The sequence below is a fragment of the Bidens hawaiensis genome, unplaced genomic scaffold, assembly GCF_021521415.1.
Source record: "Bidens hawaiensis isolate Kalapana, Puna unplaced genomic scaffold, B.hawaiensis_p1.1 tig00012418_1, whole genome shotgun sequence".
Classification (NCBI taxonomy): Eukaryota; Viridiplantae; Streptophyta; class Magnoliopsida; order Asterales; family Asteraceae; genus Bidens; species Bidens hawaiensis.
In genome coordinates, this window is record NW_027492014.1 from 531979 (window position 1) to 556822 (window position 24844).

The 24844-nt window shown below is 39.1% G+C and overlaps 1 protein-coding gene across 1 annotated transcript; it reads left to right on the plus strand.

Moving 5' to 3' along the window:
* Positions 1-5400: 5400 nt before the first annotated feature.
* Positions 5401-11019, plus strand: LOC143540967 (type IV inositol polyphosphate 5-phosphatase 9-like). Its single transcript, XM_077033904.1, has 8 exons — positions 5401-5415; positions 5461-5660; positions 6564-6671; positions 7044-7386; positions 7495-7685; positions 9913-10021; positions 10491-10645; positions 10758-11019. The coding sequence occupies exons 1-8, from the start codon at positions 5401-5403 to the stop codon at positions 11017-11019; spliced, it is 1383 nt and encodes a 460-aa protein (XP_076890019.1).
* The last annotated feature ends 13825 nt before the right edge of the window (positions 11020-24844 follow it).

The window sequence follows — 24844 nt, forward strand, 5'->3', positions numbered from 1 at the left end:
CTATATCAAATACAAACCAACAACAATATAAAACATACAATTTTCTCTCTATTAAACCTATATCAAACCCAAACCAACACCAATATCACATACCAATATCACATGGCTGGAAATTGGTACCCAAACCTAGAATCAGATTACAGTTACGACGATTTATGGTCGGCACCGGACCAAGCGATGTTTTATTCGGGGTCGCAACAACCATCCGGCTTTCAACCATCCAACATACAACCGTCTCCTAACTTTGTAGTTCCGGAGACACAAGAACCAGAAGGTGAAGCTGCGGGACAAAGAAGACGCGTCTACCGGAAAAAACAAGTTGCAACGGACGGGTCGGGTTCGGCTTCGACCGGAAGGACGAAACGGAAAATCACTCCGTGGTCATCGGATGAGAAGGAAGCCCTGTGTCGGGCTTGGATAGTCACTTCTGAGGATCGGCGTTGCGGTAATTGTTTTAACGTTTTTAAAAATGATTTTTAATAAAAAAGTTAAATGACTTACAAATTTATTTATGCATTTTGCAGCGGACTACCAAAAGAGCAAGGTCTTTTGGACAAAGGTTAGAGAGACGTTCTATTCGCTCGTTGGGAGTACAGAGCGGAACGCCGATATGATTTCGGGTCGGTGGACCGAAATCAGAAAATTTGTCGGCTTGTTTACTAATCTGTTCCACAGGAACGCCGGTCGTATGAGACCAAGTGGCAGTGACGATTTGGCGGTTTATAATTTCACTGTCGAAGAGTGGAAGCAGGAGTGCCTGCGGAGGTATGGGACGGTGAAGACGTGGGACGATGTAAAGGTGTGGGAGAGGTTGAGAAGGTGTTCTAAGTGGGTTGAGCTGGTGGCGCCGGACGTTGATGCGGAAGTAGGGCCGAAACGGACTAAAACTAGTTCGTCTGGAGCGTACAACACTTCCGCCGGGTCGGATTGCCGGGTTGGATTCGACCTAAACGTTGCGGGGGAGGAAACTTCTTCACCGCCGAGGAGGCGGCCATTGGGAAGGGACGCCAGGGGCAAAAAACCGGCTGAGGGGGAAGCCGTAAACATCAACGATCTTGTTGAATCCCTCAATAAATTCAACAAAACCATGGAGGTGGTCTCTAATGACAAAAAGGAAAAAAAAAAGAATGAGAGATTTGGAATTCCTTACAAGAGACTTCAGTAACCTAAATCCGGTCGACCAAATGCTGACGGAAAAACAAAAGGAACGTATCCGGAAGAGGTTGATCGAAGAAGACCAAGCCGAAGAATAAGAATAATGTTTTTTTTAGTACTTTAATTTTTTTTTTAGATATTAATGTGTTTTTTTAATTAATGTGTGTTTTTTTAAATAATTTATGAGTTTTTTTAATAATACGTTTTTTTAATACATTTATAAAAAAATAAAAAAAAAAAACCGCTCGCGCCCCCTCTCGCGCCCCTCCACACCATGTCCCGGGGCGCGAGCACCACTACCAACACCCATCTTATCAAGTTTCTCTCTCTGCCACACGTCACAATATTATTGGCTGGCGCCCCCACTCGCGCCCCCTCTCACGCCCCCCACACCCCTCAGCCTTATATATTAATGTTAGACTCAGCCAATCGAAACACAAACATAAAATGTCGTAGGCACACAACTTGACATTGGTCAAATCGATTCTTGTGGCTACTAATCCATACACGTCAGCTAGCTCCTAACCAATTTAGTTGATGACAATATAATTATCATAAATAAATTGTAATTATGTGGTTGTAGATAGATGAAGCCTATTCTGGTAGGGTTTCCACCATGCATCATATATAGTTCGTTGTAATAAATTAATAATTAAGTAAACACTAGTATTTCATGACCGGGTGTATTACGGAACTCAGTGGCGGATCTAGAAAATAATTTCATGGGTAGCGTAAAAGTTTTTTTTAACTGTACATTAAGAATTTTTTTTACCGGTTTCGCGTTTATGGGGTCTGATTACGCGTTTCGCACGTATCGGAGCCCAGTAATGCGTTTTGCTCGTGTAAGTGTCTGGTTACGCACTTGGCGCGTCCCGGCTCGGCTTCGTGTTACAAGCGTATCGGCACCCCGTTAACCTATTTGCAATGGCGGATCAAAACAAGTTGGTTTATAATGGGCCGCATCAAAATAACATAAACTTGTTTGCTTAGTGATATTGTAAAATTATTCAAACTTATTAGCTTACTAATACAATGATTTTATTGATATCTTTCGATCAGATCAAACGCATATTGTTAATGAGTAGTTTTAAAGTTTACTCAACAAAAATATTGATAAACACAATATTTAATTAAAATAAGAAAATAAAAGAGTCGCACATGTTTGAATTTGAAGTTGGAATATTTAAACTTGGTGATTAACCGATGTTATCATTTTTTTTCTTTGACATTCTAAAAGGTTGCTAATAAGAGATAGCTTACTCATTTTCAAAGTTCCCTAAACAAAATTTGAACCAAAAACCTAATATCAATTCCAATTTACACATAAAGCTAAAGCCTAAATCCCTAATTAATTCCAATTTAAACATAACCCTAAATACCTAATCAATTCCAATTTAAACATAAACCCTAAATCCCAAATTAATTTCAATTTAAACATAACCCTAAATCCCTAAATACAATAAATCTCACAGGAAAGATGGAGAGGCCGAAGATGGAGTGGCTGGTGGTGGATTGGCGGTAGGTGGCGGACTGAGGTGGAGGTGTCGTGGTGGTGGCTGGTTACAGTGTCGTGAGACTCAGAGGCTGAGTAGAGTACTAGGTCTGAGGTCTGCTCCCTTTTTTTATTGTATTATTTGGGTTATTGGGTTTTTTGCATTGAACTGGACTTTTGTTGAGTTTAAGTATTAAATTGGCTAGGCTTAAAATACATAAGGATAACGTTATTTTTTTTCAGGGGTAACGAAACACGAAAACCGACCATTTTTTTTACACTACCGGTAAAACGTTGAGGGGGTAGCGGAGGCTACCCCTCCTCATATGGTATATCCGCCACTGACGGAACCGTTATACAAATTTTACGTGTAAAACTGTGAAAAAGGTTATCGTGTTTGAAAGTTTATTAAAATATATATATATTCTATGCAAACCCACATGTTATAGCGAAAGCGTTGACATTATTTGAATTTTTTTGTAAAAAAGTGAAGCGCGATGTAGCAGTACCGTTAAACCGAACAAAAGACATAAAAACGTTGAATCACGCACATGCTCTGTGACGTGTTAATTCACAACCCATAAAAATTATTTGGTACTAATTATACTAATACTCTTAAGGAGATATTTTTACTTTTAGTAATTGTTTTAAGGAAAATACAGTAAACAAAAATATTTAAATGCAATAGAAGCCTCTACACATATATGATATATTTAAGACTTGTACGTATATTAAAAAAAATATGGATGCCACATGATCCATTCATTGGCCTACAAAGTGTAAACAGCCAATCAAAATGCTCAAACAAGTGAAACCTTCTCACATACATTATTTGCTAAATACGACATAGCTAATTGTGTCATACGAGCATGTGTAGCGGGTGTTAACCCACTTTCATATCACCTCCGATGGCACCAAACACCATTGCGATCCAAGCATTGAGGGGCGCCACAGTAGGGCTGGCAATTCCTGTCTTAACAGGTTTAACAGGTATGAAACGACGCGCTGAACACAAGTATCAAACATGAACGTGACTCGTTTAACGACTTTATATGTCATGACTATAAGACAGTTTTAAGTTTCATGTACCAATAAGGGAATACAATGGAATCTATCCTACTAATTTCAATTATTTAAGAAAACTAAAAAATCATATACAACACTTTTTTGCTTAACAGGTCTTATCGTATATTTAACAGGTACCTAATTGCCAGCCTTCGCCACTCCCTTAGGCACATGTTCATTGGCGAGCGCTAGCCCACCATCTCATAAGTAGGGTAAAAATGAACAAATTGATTATGAATATATGCGAGGAATCGCGTATGAAAGATTTTTAAAAAGTAAAGAAATTTAATTGATATATTTTGCCGAATTATATGGATGCGGATGGTGGCTTCACGCTAAAACATGATAGCAAGAAAGTTTTACTATAGCTTTAAAAATAACATGTTAATGTTAGGATGGATTAAATTATGTATACCCATTTGTCTTAGAATGTAATATACTAAGAAATGATTCATATTCGATTCTTATAAAACAGTAAGTTAAGATAATGAAATCTTGATTTATGATTTTAAAACCAAAACGTTATAAAATAGAACTTTTTATCATAATTTGCAGAACTAGTAGTTAGTTGTCCTAGATACCTTTTAAAGGTTAAGAAGTTATCATTCTATCAAACAATCTATATACAAACTGATTGTATAAACTTATTAGTTTATTGTAAGTGTTTTAAGTGCGTAAAATCAAGTCTAACTTTAATCCAGTAAATAAGAGGCAGCAAACTCTTGATTATCTTCTCCATGCATCCACATCACCTAGTACGTCATTCTATTGTTTCTATTGTTCCAACTTGCATGCTCTCCTCTTCGATCAAAATAGTATAAAGTTTTGAATAAAAAAATATATTTAATAAATTAAAAATGGAGTATTTGGCATCTCTTTCTCTCTTCCCATGTCTTTATATATATTTTGTTGAGACTTATGCTCTCCCTTCTTCTTTAACTTCACCAACATTTTCCTTCATACCAATATATATGGGAGGAGAAGTGAGTCTCTCTCTCTCTCTCTCTCTCTCTCTCTCTCAAGTCATATATATTAGACATTTTATGCGTACATACATATATACACAAGGCATGTATAGAATGAAAATCTATTTGAGTTGTGAAAACCTCATGTAACATCATTTTTTGTTTTTTACATATGTAATATATGTTGTTACATTTAATACAAAACATCAGAAAAAAATTTGTTTTGTATTTTTTTTACATTTTTTTAACTTTTAAAAACATTTTTCAGGTGAGAGAAAATATAACTTTATCTTTACATTTTTTATTTTTAATCGTGAACCAAAATATTCAAAGTTTAATTAAAAACATATGATTAAGAATGAGTTTTCTTTACTCAAGTGGGTTTTTATTTTGTCTTAACCCTACACACACACAGACACATAGACACACGCACACACATATATAAGGATGAGTTATTGTACAATAATGGCTTATCGTACATTATTATGTACGCGACCTTCTTGGTACCCCACTTGTTGTGGAGAAGGCTTTGACGCCGTTACTCCGGTGGTGGGCAAAGGTAATATACTCCCAATTTGGAGGTGGTGTGGAGCCTGGGCTACCACTGGGGACAAGGGTGGCGCCCAGGCCATCTTGTTCCCGGCCACAACACTTGGTATATGATAGTAATCCTTTATACTCATCTTGATTATGTTTCTATAAATAGTTTATCAGTAATACATAATGTCTTACGAGGAGGTATGTACTAGGTAACATGCAAATGTATGTACAAAAGCAAGCTGACTATCTTATGTTGTGTTTAAGGTGATGTGGCCAAGATTGGTGGCCAGTAAGCTGCTAAGGAAAACATTAGGATCTAACAACTTTGTTGCGGACTTTCCCGGAAACACATGTTCTTTTGTTGATCTTCCTAAGATGGATCTCGAACCCGTCTTGAGTCCTAAGATTGTCTTGACTGATCACCATGATACGCAGAAGTTCAAGTATGATGCCTGTAAACATGATAAATATTTAACTTATATATACATGCATCTAGGGCTGTAAACGAACCGAACGAACATGAACAAGGCCTTGTTCATGTTCGTTTGTTAAGAAAATAATGTGTTCACGAACACTTACCGAACGGGATTTTATGTTCGTGTTCGTTCATTAAGGAAATTAATGTGTTCATGAACGGTTCACGAACACAAACGAATACAAATAAAATCGGAAGAGCCTAGAGATTGAGATCGATGTATTCATCAGTGTGAATAATGAAAGCCTGTAAACGAATCGAATGAACACAATCAAGAACATGTTCGTGTTCATTCATTTAACTTTAAAAGAGCACAGACACTTAATCGAACAAATATTTATGTTTATGTTTGTTTATTTAAAAAGAGACATCTATGTTCGTTTATTTAAAATCTAAACGAACATAACAGAACAAAGATAAACGAGCATACATGAACAAATGTAAATGAACACAAACAAACATAAACGAACTTAAATGAAAACACTTTAATAAACACAAATTAACAAATATAAAACCTTTAAGCAGATGACCTTTCTGGATAATATTTAATTATTTTCTATTAATACATAAACGAACATAAATAAACAGACATAAACGAACATAAATAAACGAACGTTCATGAACATAAATCAACGAACGGAACATGTGTTCATGTTCGTTCGTTTATTAAACGAACACAAATTTTTTTGTTCATGTTCGTTCGTTTATTAAATAAACGAACTTCCCGCCGAATGGTTCACGATAGTTCAACGAACGTTCGGTTCATTTACAGGCCTAAATTGCATCAAACCTTTCTTTTGTGTTTTAGTCGAAGGTTAATTTGATATAGAACTTGTTAACTAATTAAGTTTGTGTTCTTTTAAACATGAAGGGTATTCGCAAGTACATGGAACGTTGGCGGTGTTGCGCCTACTGACGATATAAATATCGATGAGTTGTTAGATACATGCAACACTACATGCGATATCTATGTACTAGGGTATGTGATCTCTTAGAGCATCTCCAACACCATACTTCACAAAACCTTCATCTCAGCATGCCACATAAAATTTCAAACATTTAAAAAAAACACTTAGTTGTTTCCAGATTCTACGACAACAAACCTATACAAACCCCGTCAAAAAAAAGGTTTTAAAATTATACATATATAATGTCTATATATGCATATGTGAGAGGGGGGGGGGGGTAGTCCGCCAGATCGTCTTCAAAACCAGACCTCGTCCATGGACTTCAGCTGAACACCCCCCCCCCCCCCCGAGGCATGTTGGCGATGCTCTTAGGAAATAGCAACCTAAGACGTTTTTAGTTACATTAATATCTGATTGCACACATGATCATGCATGTTTTTAAGGTTTCAAGAAGTGGTTCCTCTAAAAGCTTCGAATGTCTTGGGGCCAGACAAGAAGAAAATAGCTTCGAAATGGAACTCTTTGATTAGGAAAGCTTTAAACAAGAACTCACACAACCAATACTACAAAATCAATAGCTTGAGCAAGAAGCAACAGCATGTGATGGAAGGCAAGAAATCAGATATTGAGACTAGCAAGATCCAACCCGAGTTTCGGTGTCTGGTCAGCAAACAAATGGTTGGAATCATGATATCGGTTTGGGTTCATAGCGATCTTCATCCATTCTTCCGAAATCCAAGTGTCTCTTGTGTTGGTTGTGGCATCATGGGGTGCCTTGGCAATAAGGTATATTATACTTAAGAGAATGATTTATTAACAGTTGTATTTTATGCAACCTACCTTTATTATATATAATATCTTGTATTTTCTCTTATACTTGTTGTATAATCATAGGGCTCGGTTTCAGTTCGGTTTCAGTTTTACAAGACAAGTTTTTGTTTCGTATGTTGTCATCTGGCATCAGGAGGGAGAGAAGGAGACGAGAGACTTAGAAACGCCAATGCTGCTGAGATTTTATTGCGAACATGTTTTCCAACCACTATGGGACCATCACTCGACCTGCCCAAAAGGATTCTAGACCATGAGTACGTTTTGAATTAAATAGCTAACATTTCAAATAATCGTATATATGTTTGTTTTTGTTCTAAATAATAATTGATCACCAATGCTATTAATTAACCAAGTTCCATAGATTTTGCCAAAAATAATCATTATTTCAAAAGGATATAACTTTTTCTTTGACGTTTAATGGAAAATGATGGTTTGTTTTTACAAAACAAAAAAAAAAAAAAAAAAGAAGAAGAAGAAGAAGTTATATTGAAATACTAATAATTAAGTTGTCTTTGGTTATATATATATAGTCTTTCATTTATTTGACTACTGCTCAATCATGTTAATTTGTTAATAGACTATAAACCAAGTTGTGGGATTAATTTAATCAAAATTATTTTCCAATAATAAACTAAATAAATATGAATAACATATATAATAATATCTTACTCATTTCTATATGATTATTCATTGAAGAAATTACAAAGGAAGAAACAAAAGTATCTTACTCGTAGATATATATGTGATATAAAGACATTAAATTTATTTATGATATTTGCTTATTTAACTTTCAATTTGTACAAAATACGTAATTTACTTTGAAAAAAAAAATATTTATTTGGTTAACGACAACTTTTTATGATTGTTTAATTTATAAATAGACAAATTGATATTAAACCATGACTGGAAAGCTTAATAGTTTAAAAACAAACCCAAGGTGAAATATTTGTGACTTTTTAATGAATATAATGGCTTCAACTAAAAAATTGAAAATTATAATATTAGGCAAAAACAAAGAATGTTTAAATTATAATATTTTTAAGCAAAGAGTGTTTAAAAATAAGTATTACACATGGATTATGCCTCTTAATTAATCAACAAGCACATGCCTTTTTATTATTTCCTTTTTTTGTTTTGCTTGTTTAATTCTAACATTTATATCATTTTTTTTAAATATAACTCGTTGTAACATAACTTTTATACTACGGATGATATTATTTTTATAAACTTGTTTTACCTTTTAAACACTTAATTTTAAATCTCAACTTCAAATATCTAACAGATTATCAAACTAGCTCGATCTCACTAAAACATATGTCTTTAATATGTATAGAAAATAATACCAACAAAAGAGGACTTGAATGTTTAATTTTCGTGAAAAGCATGAAATGTTTTATATTATTGATTAGTTGTTGACAAAAAGCCAATCTTGTGGTCAATTATTAAATTATTTAATATTAATCACCACCCCAAGTAGTGATTAGTGGATTTTCTTCTTTTGTTGGTGTATTCTGCTTAGGCTGTGTCGTGGCCTGTGAGATAAGTGGATATAATTAGTAAAAGCCACTTATCGTGTCATATTACTTAAAAGAGTCAATAAATAGCTATTTCCTATTTTTTACGTTATGAGATAACTAGCATTAACATTGAATTTAAAAATATTTTATGTTTATTTAATTTATTTAATGGTCACATGACAATTGAGTGCAAATTCATTAAAAAAAAAAGGTAAGTGATAGTACCATTATGGGGTGGCGTCTACCCTCCACGACGCCGGCTCAAAATGGTCGGGGCAGTGTGGATGGCAACGTCATGCCTATATCATAGATGATACATCTACGATACATAGTCTTATCATCGTTGTCACTTAAATAAGAAAGAACCAATTTTAAAAAAGAAATAACCTAATATTAAATAATTATTAAATAATTGGTTATTTTTTTCGAATTGAAAAGTGTTCAAACTTTTATATCTACCTTACATTTTCTCTCTTCTAGAAATCTATTATATAATATATTTCTTAATCTCATGAAACTTCTGATTTTACTTTTACAAGAACATCACTTTTTTATCAATATTTTTGCGACATTCTTATAATTTAACTAAAAAGTCATTCTTATAATTTTAAACGCTAATTTCTTAAATTTAACTATCACTTACCTTTTATTTATTTCTATTCTTATAATTTAACTAAAAAGTCATAATTTCTTAAAGTTATCTGTATTTTTAAAAACTTCTCACATATATGGTATAATTATAAGGAATAAGCGTACATGTAATTTTATGAATAAGTTTTAAGATTTAGAAAACGGGTTGTATGAGTCATTTAGAGTTTTAGGTTAATACCTTCATTTTTTTTCCTTAAAATTGAAGAATTTGATAATTTTACCAACTAGTATGTAGGCGCTCTAAGTTTGTTACACGATGCTTATTTGTCTTATTTTGTTGTACTAATGTCAAATACTTCTTCTATAATTATAGTCGTATTATATTGCTGGGAGACCTAAATTACCGGATTTCCTTGTCAGAGAGGGAGACAAGATTACTGGTAAATAGAAAAGATTGGAATGCGTTACTTGAGAATGACCAGGTAACCAATTTAAAAAAAGTGCAGTGTTATTTTCGTCTATGAGTTTTCATCACTTATGAAACTTTAGTCTAAAAACATTTTTTTATGTTTATGGGCCCTTGAGGTTTCCGATTCTTGCCATTTTCGTCTATTTTGTTAACCCATTCACCTTTTTTTTAACTTGAAGGGCATTTCTGTCTTTTTTACTTATTTGGATGAAAATGACAATCGTGACCAAACTTCATGGATGATTTTATAAGATGAGTATATCAAACCATATTAATATATTTTATTAATAATAACTTATAAAATATTTATTTTACTCATATTTTTACTAAAAATATAAAATTGCTTATTTAGCTATTTCTTAACTAGTTTTTTTCCTCTTTTTTTTTAATACTATTTTTGGGTTTTGATGATTGGTTCTTTTATTTTTTTTATTTTTTAAATAAAACTAATTACTAATATGCTACGTTTTAAACAACGAAAGCTTCGAATGGAACTCATGGATGGTAAATCATTGGAAGCTTGGCATGAAGGAACAGTCAATTTTGCTCCTACTTACAAGTACCAACTAAATTGTGATAAATACTATGGATGTAGCGATATTGGTACCAAAGGCAAAAAGAAACGTGCTCCTGCATGGTAGTATTTCTCCTTAAGTTTATGAATCACTAATTTCTTTATTTTCACTAATTCATGCAAAAAAGTATATTTACATTGTGAGAGAAACTTCAAGAAATCATTATGCATATAGGTGTGATAGGATAATTTGGACGGGCGAGGGATTAAAGCAACTAATGTACACAAGATGTGAAACACGATTGTCTGATCACAGACCCGTGAAAGCTATGTTCTCTACTGAAGTTAAAGTTTCACGATTGAGGTGCCAAAGCCTTTGCTTATCACATAGGTTTGGACCACGGCCAAGTACCAATATCGCTTTCCATTCTGACGATGTATACATGAGTCGTTCTGACCGGTTAAGCTTCAATATTAAAAGTAAAATGACGCCGTGACAGTGAATATCGTTGCGATTTGTGTGGAAATAATTAGTAATCAAACAAATACAAGGATGCAAAGTTCATAGTTCTAAGCCCTAAAATGTCCACATCATTTTTGTTTTTTGTTTTGAGTGGGTGTATGTAATGCAAGTAGAAAAGTATATGAGACAATAGCACATGTCTGTGTAATATAGAACTTTGAGATTTGTTGTTTTTGTCCACCAGCTTTGATTCCAATATGATTGTAGTTGGCCTGATTCTAAAGGAGTTATTTGAATATAGGGAGTTATATTATTGGAGCATAGATTCCAGTATTGATAGGATGTTCGAAATCATAGCTTCATGTGATTGCTTTTTGGCCTAATAGTTGGAGCAAACCACCTATCGTGAAGATGGTGAAATCTTATCTAATCTTAATCTTAATCTTAATCTTATCTTAATCTACTAATAAACAAAAATATAGATGATGATGTGTCATAACAACATTAAATCATAATTTCTAATCTTTATTCTCCTTAATCCTTGCTATCTATTTGTCATGGGTTAAAATCATTTTGACAATTGGGTTATAAAATAGTCAATTCTTCATTCTAATCTTAATCTACTAATAAACAAAAGTAATGATGATGATGTATCATAACCACATTAAATTAGGTATGGCAATGAAACCCGAACCCGATGGGAAAACCTGAAACTCGACATAAATGGGACGGGTAATACCTGGCCCGTTAGGGTTTGGGACGGGTTTGGGATTAGTTTTGAAATTTTTTGCGGGTTTGGGATTTCTAATATACCCGATTACCCGACCCGATAACATAGACCATTTACCCGATTATATACCCGATGTACCCGATATAATTTATTATATTATATATCTACTATATTCTGAATCTATTATTTGTCTAAACTTGTTTATGTCAATTATTTAAGATATTTTACCTATATGGTAACCATCTTTGTAATCGGTTAGTTATATTTTGTCTAAACCCCTGTAGAAACCTGACGGGTTTTGAGCCGGATATACCCAACGGGTATTTTATCAAAACCCGATAGAAAACCCGAAACCCGATGGGAAAACCCGAAACCCGACGGGTAATTACCTGATTAAAATCCGACGGGTTTGGGACGGGTTTGGGATGGACTTTTATAACCGGGTATGGGTTTGGGAATACCTAAACCCGACCCATTGCCATCCCTACATTAAATCCTAATTTCTAAACTTTATTGTTCTTAATCCATGTTACCACGGGTCATGAGTTGAAACTAATTTAACAATTGGGTTATAAAATAGTCAATTTTCTGTTCTAATCTCACTCCTACTACCTACAATGGGTCATGGGCCAAAACCATTTTGGCAATTGAGTTATAAAATAGTCACGAAATTAAAAAGTAAAATATTGATGGGGATCAAACAAGTAGAAATATGAAAAACAAGTAGAAATATTAACGAACAATCTTTTTCTAAAGTTGTTTTGTTCCTTCGATGTCCATTTTTTTCTCATGAACATTATATGTGCATTATTCAGGGTAACTGGTAGACATAGTTTAAATTTGTTTATATTATATGACAATTTGAATACTTGTGATAAAATAATAAATGTTGTATATAAAGAGATTTTATCAAAATTTATAAATTTGAGATTTCAGACTTCTTACTGTTTGCATAATATATTTTATTTCTTTTTTACTTTTAATTTTGTTCATTTATTTCAAATAGCAAATCTTATTTTTTATCATTTAACAAATCCAATATAATACACGGGTTCAAAAGCTAGTGAACGAATATAAACATATATAGTTAATTACACGGATGCTCATTGTGGTTTGCATGGATTTCACGTTTGGTCCCTAACTTTGATAAATTACATGCACGCTCCCTAATATTTTGTACCTGGTACACTCGTACTCCCTTGAACGTTATAGTTTTTCAGTTAAGTGGGTATGCAATTACTATTATACTCTTAATGATAAACAAAAACCATAAAAAAATTTAAATGGCAGTGCAGGTTTCTTCTCCAACACTATAACACCATCTAGCCCTAGCACTTCCTTCCAAGTTAATTCATTCGAAGTGGTTATTTATTTTAATGATTTATGGATTTATGTAATTTAGTAGGGGTATTTCAATCATTTCACACATAACTAACTGGAAAACTAACCTTCATTCATTCGAAGGAGCCCCCATGTTATGCTTTACAAAATACTAGGGAGCATGCATGTAATTTATCAAAATTAGGGACCAATGAAACCCGTGCAAACCACAGTGAGCATCCGTGTAATTAACTCTAAACATACATGACCGGAACATAAGCTTACGTTTGTTCCCTTAACTAAACTAACAAAAAAAGCTTTGACACATTCATAGTTGTGTTAATAAACAACTTTTCGATCGAACGCTAATAGATGTTTCATACACTTACCTCTAAAGTAAATTATAATAAGCTATAATTAAAAACAGACTACTCAAGACTAACATAAAAGCTATGATTATAGAAAAGTTATAAAGTTAAGTTAGCAAATTGATATTACTTTTTGCATCAATTCATGTGTCCTCCTCGGAGTCATCTTTATCATAACCACTCTCATCCTACATATCAAAATACAAATACAAAATGCAATCAATATATGTTGCTAGTTATGAACAATCAGTCATGCCTAAAAGAAAGAAAAAGTTTCAATTACAAAAACCTAAAAATTTCGGGAGCAAGTCAGTGGTGTGAGCGAGGAAGAAAGAAAGAAAAAAGAATTGGGGGAGCGGTGGAAAGGTAGCAATCAGGTGCAAAATCAGAGACGTGTTAAGCACTTGTACTACACGCTTAAAAAACGGTAGCACTACAACAATAGTCAAATGTGAGTAAACCGTTACTTCTAAATTTATATATATATATATATATATATATATATATATATATATATATATATATATATATAATTCGTTTGAAATCGGTTACTGAAGAAACACTAATCGACCCCGGGCAGATTACGGATAATCTGGGGGTTAAATAGATGTTTCCCACGAGGGGTTAGACCCGGCAAAGATGGTTCTTCTTATAACCTGCAAAACAGACACCGTGAGCTCGTCACTGAGAAGGGGGGGTACCTCCTTGTGACCACTCTCCGGCGTGAGAATCAGACTAGATTGCTCTTGAATATAAGTGTATATTAAGAGATTGCTAGAGCAGATATCAGGTATAAGATGTAAGATACAAGATAAAATGAGATGATCATACCATTTGGGGTATTTATAGCCGAAGGTAGGTTTCCAAGAGGGTATAGCCGGTTGAATAGTATTCCTGTTCTACCAATTGTGGCCTACGCACGTGCCATGCTGGTAGTTGGTGGGTAGGCAGCGGCTGACAGTGACCAGGCCTGCTGTGTACTATTCCTTTTCCACCAACTGCAGGCTATGCACGTGGTATGACAGGAGTTGGTGAGTAGGTAGCGGCTAATAGTGACATACAGTACAAGAGCATGCTGCTCGCCATACTGTTGTCAATGGGCTGTCGTATCTCTGGTCAGATCTTTTGCCCATACCTCGTCAGGTACAGTACAAAAGATCTTCCAGTATCGTACGGACTGGCTCATTTGGGCGGGCGTATTCCCCCTCCCGCTTTTGTGCGGGATTGTTCCCGGCTTTGCTCATTCCTTCAGGTGACTACTGAATTATTGAGAGCTAAGTGCCTTGTGCGTGTAGCCTTGCTGCGCGGGTGGCCTTCCCTGATGGCTTGTATCCGCAGCTGCGGGAACAGGCGGAGTACTTCACCATTGGGAGGCATTTCCTGCGGGAACAGCTTGCGTACTGCGCGTAAGGACGTCACGTCTCTGAGCATGGTGGGTCCTGCGGATCCTGTTGGTTTCTGCGCAGACGTCTCTCTTCAAGGTGAGTCCTGCGGGTCCAACTGGGCTCTGCTGGGACCTACCTCTTCAAGTCCCCCCAGTCCAATGTTCTTTTCATGAGTGTTTAATAAGTGAGGTGAACTTTTGGACTTAAGCAAAGGGTTTTTGAAAAGGGTTTAGTTTTAAGGTTTTCCATGGGGATTCTTCCCGCGGAAGTCCTTATGTCACTTGCAGAAATTCCCGACTTTCCTGCTTGATCTTTGGGTATGATGCGGGTAGGTCTGTAACCTCCTCGCAAGTCAGGAGCGTTGAGTCCCACTTGTGTGGATTCTCCATGAGGTTTTGGTAGTTTTGAACATAGTGATCAATTATGTTAAAACCACCAATTCCATCTTGGAGCTTCAAACAATGTAGCTCTCGACGTTCCCGCTATGCGGGGATGTTATTCCCGTTTCCGCAAGCATTGCCCAGAAGATCCTTCTTGGTTTCAATTCCCTGCGGAGCGCTAGGTATGTGAAGGGTTTTGCCTTGACACTGTACCCGCACTCGTCTTACGGTTACTTTACTTCCAAGGTATTCCTGGCGTCAATTCCCTGCGGGTGCTAAGTATGTGAAGGGTTTTGCCTTAACACTGTACCCGCACCCGTCTTATAGTTACTTAGTTGCCGAGGTATTCTTGGCTTCAATTCCCTGCAGGTGCTAAGTATGTGAAGGGTTTTGCCTTAACACTGTACTCGCACCTGTCTTACAGTTACTTGGTTGCCAAGGTAAGGGGTATTTTCCCGCTTACTTTTGAATCTTTTTGAATTTTTGAAATTCGAAGAGTTGGTGAAAGGATAAGAACAGTCCAAACTGTTGAAACGTCGTCCGACGGTTTCTTCTGACTGTGTCAGGACGTGCAGGAAGTTATGGTGACGTGACAGTACATGGTCATTCCAGACGCTTTTTCAGGCGCGTGGGCGCGATTTTTCGGGCGCGTGGCCGCGAAATTAATGACACGCGTCCTTTCAACAGCTGTTGCCAGCTTGCTTTTTGCCACGTGTCATAGTTTCATTGCACCTGCGATTTCTCTCTCTTCCGCATTAAATTCAACGCATTGATTGCGATTAGTATATAAAGGGGGAGAGGGTACTTTGTAATCCACACTTTCACTTTTCTCTTCATCTTCAAAACGATTTCCGGCGAATACTCACCTTTTCAGTCGAGCATTCTCTTGAAATCGTTCTCTTCTTTCATACCTGCAAGATGTCTTCTGCTCACGATCTTGAGGCTACAGCCCATGAGGCTGGGGTGTACGCCGAGAACCCGTCATCCACGTCCGACAGGGATGACAAGAGTACTGCTGGCGAGTGCCAGTGTGCTCTGCCTGTCGATCTATATCAGTACATCGTCAGGAAGTTCATGCTCGAGTCTTTCGAGCCTGAGTTTCCTGAACCTCATCAGACGGTGTATGATGCCCCCAGAGGCAAGATCGGGGTATATGCCGCATTCTTTGTCTATGGGAATCTTAGGTTCCCCTTGACGAAGTTTGTGTACCGTGTTCTGGAGAGGCACGGTGTACACCTGACCGAGGTACACCCGATGGCGATCGCAAAGATTCGCCACTTCGAGTGGGTGTGCCGGATTCTGGGCGTTGAGCCCTTCGTCGACCGCCTGATGACCTTCTACTCTTAAAGGTGCATCCAGGGGTGGTATACTCTGATAACCCGGATCAAGGGTTTGAAGATTTGCGCAACCGAGCGCAGTCTTCGTTCATGGAAGCGGGAGTTCTTTTATATCTCCGCTCGCGCCATCCCCCTTGCCATGAAGTTTAAGAATGGGCAAGCACTCCCCAGCCTTCACGCCTCCAACTACCAGGAGGCGGAATGGTTCTCAAAGATTTCCCGAGTCCAATCTCCGGTTTACCGCTTTGCGGAGTCCGGGATGGTGATGCTCGGGATGAGCCGGGTGTGGAAGGATGCGGAGGCGCAAAAGATCCCGATCGTCCTTGAATACGGTTTGAACTCTGTCCCTTACGGTATGCTCTGTCTTCTTTGTTTATATAGGTTTGTCTTCTAACTGTTTTTCTTTTGTTTCAGAGGGGAATGACTTGCAGTCGCTCCTGCATCCGCGGGAGGCTGATAGTCCCGCTCGGATGGGTACTCGTGCTCTAGATGAGAACGAGTTGCCCATCCTTGAACAGACGGCGGATCGGTTCGTGGAGGTCTACCCGCCAGGCCACGAGATCCTGAGAGCCAGGCGGCCAGGTATGGAGTTATTCAACCCTCGACCCCTCAATGCTGAAACCTCTGCTGGAATTCCTCTAATCTTGTGTTCTGATGAGGAATCCGCAGATGGTCCTCCGTTGGTGCGGAAGAAGAAGGCTGCCGACGGGAAGGGGAAGGCGAAGGTTGCCTCCACTGCCGATCCGGTGCCTCGGTCTGATTCAGAGACCGAGAGCGAGGAGGTGGCGGGGAACCCTGGTGGTGATAAGACCACTGCTCCGGAGGCTGAGACGACCGTCACCTCTGAGCAGCCCAGGACGACGACGGTGAGCGGCGTGAAGAGGCCGGCTCCATCGGGTTCGTCCCCGCCTGTTCGCACTTTTAGGCTTAAGAAAACCCGTAAGTACAAACTTTACTTTTTAACTTCATATCTTTCCGCCATTATACTTATATCTTCTTTGTGCAGGCGTGGATGCTACCGCAATCCAGGGTGGAGCGGGGAGGAGCACCTCCGGACCCATGACGGTAGGCTTGGTCAACCTACCTGAGGCGATGACCCAGGCGGCTGCGCCTGCTTCGGTTGGTTCAGTTGCTCACCCAGTTGAGCCAACTGTTCCAATTGTGATGACATCGCCGGCTGTCAGTGCCATATTTACTGAATCTTTCACTGAGCCGGCGGTGACTATTTCTGCGGGTACTTCCGCAGCGGCGACCACGGTTGTGAGTTCACCTCCGGTGAGTTCACCTCCGTTGGTTTCTACCGCGGCGGCCTCCATGCCTCCGACGTCGGCAGCTACAGCCGATCCTTCGGGTATGCTTGGGGCTTCTCGCCAACCTCTGCCTCATTCCCATCTGCCTGACCTCTTGGATGGATTTCCCTTGGGTTCAGGTGATGGGTTTTGCGGCTATCGGCCTGTTGTCGACCCTACAGGTGCGTAGGGTTCTTTTGGCCTTTTTTTTTTATATATATATCATCTTTTCCTAACTGCTTTTTGTTTTTTGCAGTATCGGATTCCAATGAAGTGTATGTTCCACGCTGGAACATCCGCCGAGGAACAACCCTTCGCACGCCTGTGGAGTACGTGGAGTGGGCTCGTCACGCAGCTCCCAGTGGTGCGTTGGGGGAAGCAATGCTAGCTACCAGGAGGGTAGGCTAACCAATGAGCTGCGGATTCTCCTGGCCCGGATGCAGCCGCGCGTCGAGCTGCTTTGTCGTGAAAACGACAAGTTAAAAGCAGCTCGCATCCAAGAAGTAGCTCAGGCGCGGGCTGTCCGGGAGGAGAACAAGAGGCTTACCGCAGTGGCTGCGGAAAAGGAGAAGGCTTTCCAGGCCCTCGAGGTTGAAGTTCAGGCCCGTCTCGAGGCCCGTTCCAAGGCTGCCCAAGCTGTTAACGAACAGCTTCGGCTGGCTAAGGAAACTGCACGGAACGCAACTGAGAGGGCCACCAAGGCTGAAGCTGTTGCTGAGCCTCTACGCCTCGTGAATGAGGAACTTAAAGCCAAACTAGAGGCGCTCCAACAAGCTCATGATGCCTTGGCGATGGAAGACGCCAAGAAGCTCCAAGAGATCTTGGACCAGAGGGGGGTGCTTGACCATACTGAGCGGAAGCTAAAGGACGTTGAAGAGGCTGCGGCTAAAGAAGTGTTGCTTGCCAACCTTAACAAAAGTGAAGCCGAACGCGCCCGTAACCAAGCTCAAGCTGCCCTCCAGGAAGCTCTGGTTACCAAGGAATGGCTTCTTCGAGAAGCGTTGTCTCAGGTAAGCTTAGCTTCATAATGTCTTCACGCTTTTCTTTGTAAATAGAAAAGGTTTTGATACTTGTATATATATTTTTTTTGTAGGTTGTGCATCGAGTCTTCACGGACACATCATACGACGATGCCATGAGCGCAGCCCTCAATGCTTCTCATGAGGATGGGGAAAAGGCCGGCTTCCTGCTTGGTCTAGGGTTCGTTGAGAAAGGCATCCCGCCTTCCAACTTCCCTTTGTATGATGTGGATACTGAAGCTGTTTATGACCAAGCAGTGAATCAGTATGCCGCCTTCCCGCATCCGGTGGTGGAGAAGGTGAACGAAGTTGCTGCTGCTGATGATGGGCTAGCTACCCTTAAAGCTTTCCTTGAACCGCCACGCTCTACTGATGGTGCTGGTCCAAGTGGAAGTGGTCCTGAAGCTTGATCCTGAAGATCCCTTCCCACTGTTAGGATAGGTTTAGCTTGTATAGATTTATATTCTTGTAGGCGGGTAGTTACCCGGCCCTTGTAATGAATATTATGAAATATAAATCTTTGTGCGGGTAAGACCGCTACTTTCACTGTATGACTTGCTTTGTAAACGTTATATGACTTGCTCATGCATACTTTAGTTTAAATTAGCAATTTTCCAAGTGTTTAGAATAAGTTAACCTTTGAACGTGGTAGATAATAGGTTGAAGTTTTGCTTCCTCCTTCGTGATTGTGCGGGTAGGACCGTCACTTGCACTTAGTAGGATGGCTAAACTTTACCTATATCTGACCTGCGTGGAAGTTTTCCTCATCTTTTTAGAAATTTTCTAAGTGTTTAGAATAAGTTAACCTTTGAACGTGGTAGATAATAGGTTGAAGTTTTGCTTCCTCTTTCGTGATTGTGCGGGTAGGACCGTCACTTGCACTTAGTAGGATGGCTAAACTTTACCTACATCTGACCTGCGTGGAGGTTTTCCTCATCTTTTTAGAAATTTTCTAAGTGTTTAGAATAAGTTAACCTTTGAACGTGGTAGATAATAGGTTGAAGTTTTGCTTCCTCTTTCGTGATTGTGCGGGTAGGACCGTCACTTGCACTTAGTAGGATGGCTAAACTTTACCTACATCTAACCTGCGTGGAGGTTTTCTTCATCCTGTTAGAAATTTTCTAAAGTATTTTGAATAAGTTAACCGTTCGACGCGCGGTTGTCAATAGGTTCGGCTTCCTCTCATGATTTGTGCGGTTAGGACCGGCACTTTCATTTAGTTGGATGACCAAAGTTTACCTATGACTGACCTGCGTGAAGGTTTGCCGTTTTTTGGGTTTATGCGGGTTTTGCCGCCTTCCCCATGCAACGACTTTCCACGTAATTATGCGGTGAAAACCGGCATCAGTGTTGAGTAAATTAACCGTTCGACGCGCGGTTGTTAATAGGTTAGTGTTCAGTTTCCTCTATCATGATTCGTGCGGTTAGGACCGGCACTTTCATTTAGTGGGATGACTGAACTTTACCTATGACTGACCTGCGTGAAGGTTTGCCGTTTTTTGGGTTTATGCGGGTTTTTCCGCCTTCCCCACGCAACGACTTCTTTCACACTTATGTATGAGGTGAAGACCGGCATATCCGTGTGGAAAGTTCATAAGTATAAATGTAAAATCATCAGCGTCGATGTTCTAAGGAGAATCATTTCCATTAGAAGTGGCTCTGGGCCTTTTCTTTACAAATTTGGAATTGATCTACATGCAAACTGTGTAATTGAGCTCCCTTCCATGTTGTTGTGATGGGAGTGCCATCGAGCCGATATGCACCTGGTTCGGGATCTCGTTGTTTACGCAGTATGTAGTCTCCGGCATTGAAGCTGCAATTTTATTCGTGTTTTCCCCAGCTGGGGTTCTACACGCATCAGCCTGCTCAGCGTTCGTTACGCCACGAGGTGTGCGAGCGTCCCATCTCTGACAAATGCTTCGACGATGTCCTTTACGTCTGTGCATTCTTCAGTGTTGTGGCCTTTTGTCCTGTGAAAGTCACAGTATTTGCTCCGATCAGCATTGTGACGATGTCGGATTATTGGAGCCTTTGGCCATGGGAGCTCCTCAGTGGCGAATATCTCGGTGACGCTTTTGGTGAGTGGCGTCCATCTGGAGTTCTGGTTCGACTGTACGTTATCCCTTCCGCCTAACCGATGTTGCAAGCCGGATGAGGTGTCAAAGTTTACCCTTGACTGCCAAATGCCTAGTTTCCGCTTTTTGTTTAGTCGGGCGGTAAGGACGTTGTCTTCTCTTGTTTTCTGGGTGTAGAGGTTTGTGCTCTGGGGGAGATCTCTACCCAGTTGCTTCTCCGTTTCCGCAAAGCGTTTAGCGGCTGTCATGATGGCATCCCATGTGGATGGCATGCCATCTTTACCCGTTAAGGTGCGGATGAGCTCTGGGTCGTTCGCGCCCTGGATGAAAGCAGCGCGAACAAGATCTTCGCTAATATTACCCAGACTTAGCTTCTTTGAGTTGAAGCGAGTGATGAAGTCTGGCAAAGATTCATCTTCCTCTCGAATGCATTTGAGGATTGTCCATTGCTCTTCGGTATACTTTCTTTGTTGGCTGAAGTGTTGGCTAAATTTCTGCTGGAAGTCTTCCCAATCGTTGATGTGGTGGACCGGTAGACGATCGAACCACGCTCTAGCTGCCCCAACAAGCGTCATTTGGAACATGTAACACCACGTAGGTTCCGTCCAACTACTGACGGTTGCCCCCGCTATGAACCTGTTCAAATGATCGTCTGGATCAGATATACCATCGTAAGTGCCGATGTTGGACATCTGTTTGGCACTTTTCGGGACGATTGCTTCCGCAATGTCCCTTGCAAATTTGGACGTTCCCGCCTTTGCAGCAGTTGGTGTAAATGTTTTGGAGAAGTCACGTGGGTTTCCACCCGCGTTTTTTGGTTTGAAGGTTTCTCCAAAATGCCTTCTCGGTTGGGAGTCCGTTTCCTTACGCTTCCCTTTCGCCCTATGACGAGGGTTTGCGTCACTATCGGATTCCTCCGAATCATCGTCAAAGTACTCTACGAATTCATCAGCCTGTTGGAGTAAACGTAAGCGTTCATCCAACTCAGCTTGGAATTCTTTTTGACGTGCTTCCGCCCATGCTTTAACTTCATCGAGTGTTTGGCGGGGGAGCCTCGTTCGTTGTCTCTCTAACTGGGTATCGGTGAATCCCAGTGAGCGATTATTTACTGCACTTGCCCCAGCTTGGGTAACTGGGGTAGTGTTCATAAAATTTACTGCTCTTGCCCCGGCTTGGGTAACCGGGGTAGTGTTCGTAAAAACTGTGTAGTCGCCGGTATTCCCCTCAGTAGCTGGGGTTGTGGTTACCGGAGTTTCTTTAACCATCTTTCCAGAAGTTTGAAAAAACTGAAAAGAAATGAAGTTCTAGCTTTTATGCACGGATGGCGCCAATGAAGAAACACTAATCGACCCCGGGCAGATTACGGATAATCTGGGGGTTAAATAGATGTTTCCCACGAGGGGTTAGACCCGGCAAAGATGGTTCTTCTGATAACCTGCAAAACAGACACCGTGAGCTCGTCACTGAGAAGGGGGGGGTACCTCCTTGTGACCACCCTCCGGCGTGAGAATCAGACTAGATTGCTCTTGAATATAAGTGTATATTAAGAGATTGCTAGAGCAGATATCAGGTATAAGATGTAAGATACAAGATAAGATGAGATGATCATACCATTTGGGGTATTTATAGCCGAAGGTAGGTTTCCAAGAGGGTATAGCCGGTTGAATAGTATTCATGTTCTACCAACTGTGGCCTACGCACGTGCCATGCTGGTAGTTGGTGGGTAGGCAGCGGCTGACAGTGACCAGGCCTGCTGTGTACTATTCCTTTTCCACCAACTGCAGGCTATGCACGTGGTATGACAGGAGTTGGTGAGTAGGTAGCGGCTAATAGTGACATACAGTACAAGAGCATGCTGCTCGCCATACTGTTGTCAATGGACTGTCGTATCTCTGGTCAGATCTTTTGCCCATACCTCGTCAGGTACAGTACAAAAGATCTTCCAGTATCGTACGGACTGGCTCATTTGGGCGGGAGTATTCCCCCTCCCGCCTTTGTGCGGGATTGTTCCCGGCTTTGCTCATTCCTTCAGGTGACTACTGAATTATTGAGAGCTAAGTGCCTTGTACGTGTAGCCTTGCTGCGCGGGTGGCCTTCCCTGATGGCTTGTATCCGCAGCTGCGGGAACAGGCGGAGTACTTCACCATTGGGAGGCATTTCCTGCGGGAACAGCTTGCGTACTGCGCGTAAGGACGTCACGTCTCTGAGCATGGTGGGTCCTGCGGATCCAGTTGGTTTCTGCGCAGACGTCTCTCTTCAAGGTGAGTCCTGCGGGTCCAACTGGGCTCTGCTGGAACCTACCTCTTCAGTTACTATTTATGGTGTTTTCCTTTATAATATTGGGTTATTTCAATGCTTATGTCTTAGTGGTAGTTATGAATTCTTATGAAATCAAACTGTTTGGGCCCAATAATATTTCAAAATCATTATATTTATATATGGGGCAAAATGTTCGCAATGAACAAATTCCCACTCAACATTTATTCCTTTTTAAAGAGTGTTTTTTAATCAAAAATCAACATCTTCCAAGAAAACAAGTTATATAAATAAACTCATAAAAATGGCAACAACAGTTTACCTATGAATCTACGACATCTTAAATTTTATTTACCAAACCCATGATTAAACACAAAAGCAAATCCATCAAGATCATTCATGTATGAAGAAAGAAAAAGTATGTCTTTTCAAATCCATCAAGCTCTATGTTGGTTCAAGATTAGCTAGAATCAAGTATGTCTTTTCAAATTTTAAATACCCAACACAAGTAAAAATGCCCTTATATAAAAAAAAGTTCTCTCTCAGCATGACCCCAATAAAACATATTATTAGGTTAATAAAACATATTAATAGAAAAGTCCATTACTTTATTGGCCCAATAAAACATATTATTAGGTTATTTAGAAGTTCATTACTTTAATACGGTAGATTGCTTGATATTTAATTAATTTGTTTAGATTTCAAGAACTCTTAGGTCCTGTTCGTTTCAAGAATTTGAAAGTAATTATAAGAAATGAGATTTTATATCCCATAAATTAATATGTTCGTTTTATTAAATAAAAGAATGGGAATGAAAACTAAATCCCATCAAATCCCACATTTCATAGGATTTAAAATCCCACATATTATATAAATATTATATAAGGATTGTTATGGAAAATAAAGGATTGTTTTATTAACCTTAATCACTAGGGGTGGCAAATGGGTTGGGTTGGGTCGAAACGGGCCATGAGTCGGAACGGTTAGGGTCAGAATGGGTCAACTAAAAAAGGGTTGTTTTGGTTCGGTCGGAACGGGTTAGGGTCAAAAGGTTTGGGTCAAAACGGGTTTCGGGTCAGTTTTTTTTTGAAGAACGAGGGCAAAGACGGAAACGTTTTAGTTATTTTACATTTTTTCGTTTTTGATTTATATTTTGAGTTATGATTTAGTTATAGAGAGGTTTTTATTGTTAATAAAATCCCCTAAAAAAAATTCAAAAAAAATTAATAAAAAAATCATAACTCAAAATATAAATAGAAAACGAAAAATGTAAAAAAACTAAAACGTTTCCTTCGTTGTCCTCGTTCTTCGAAAAAAAAATAAAAAAAATATAACCGAGAATGAAGATTCCAATTCCAATACATATTAACCAACCAAACACATAAAAGGGATTCTCAAACATTCCATTCCATTCCATTCCATTCCAATTCCAATTCCAAATCCAAATCCAAATCCAAATCCAAATCCTTTAAAAAAAGTCCGTGAAACGAACGGGCCCTTATTGGTTTCTTATCAATTAAGTTCACTTGTTAAAAAAATTATATTTATAAGTACTTAAATAACTTTTTTTTGTTTTTTTTTTCAAATTTATGCCCTCATTGAGAACATGCTCTAGATGTTTGACGATCAAGCCCTGTATAGGGTCTGAGACGATAGAATAGCTTGAAAAAACGCATAAAAGCTAATATAATTATGAAACT

Excerpts from the sequence above, each read along its gene's own strand:
- LOC143540967 (XM_077033904.1), top strand. Across the intron at positions 7,387-7,494 it reads TGGGGTGCCTTGGCAATAAG|GGCTCGGTTTCAGTTCGGTT; the intron begins GTATATTATACT and ends GTATAATCATAG. Across the intron at positions 10,022-10,490 it reads CGTTACTTGAGAATGACCAG|CTTCGAATGGAACTCATGGA; the intron begins GTAACCAATTTA and ends AAACAACGAAAG.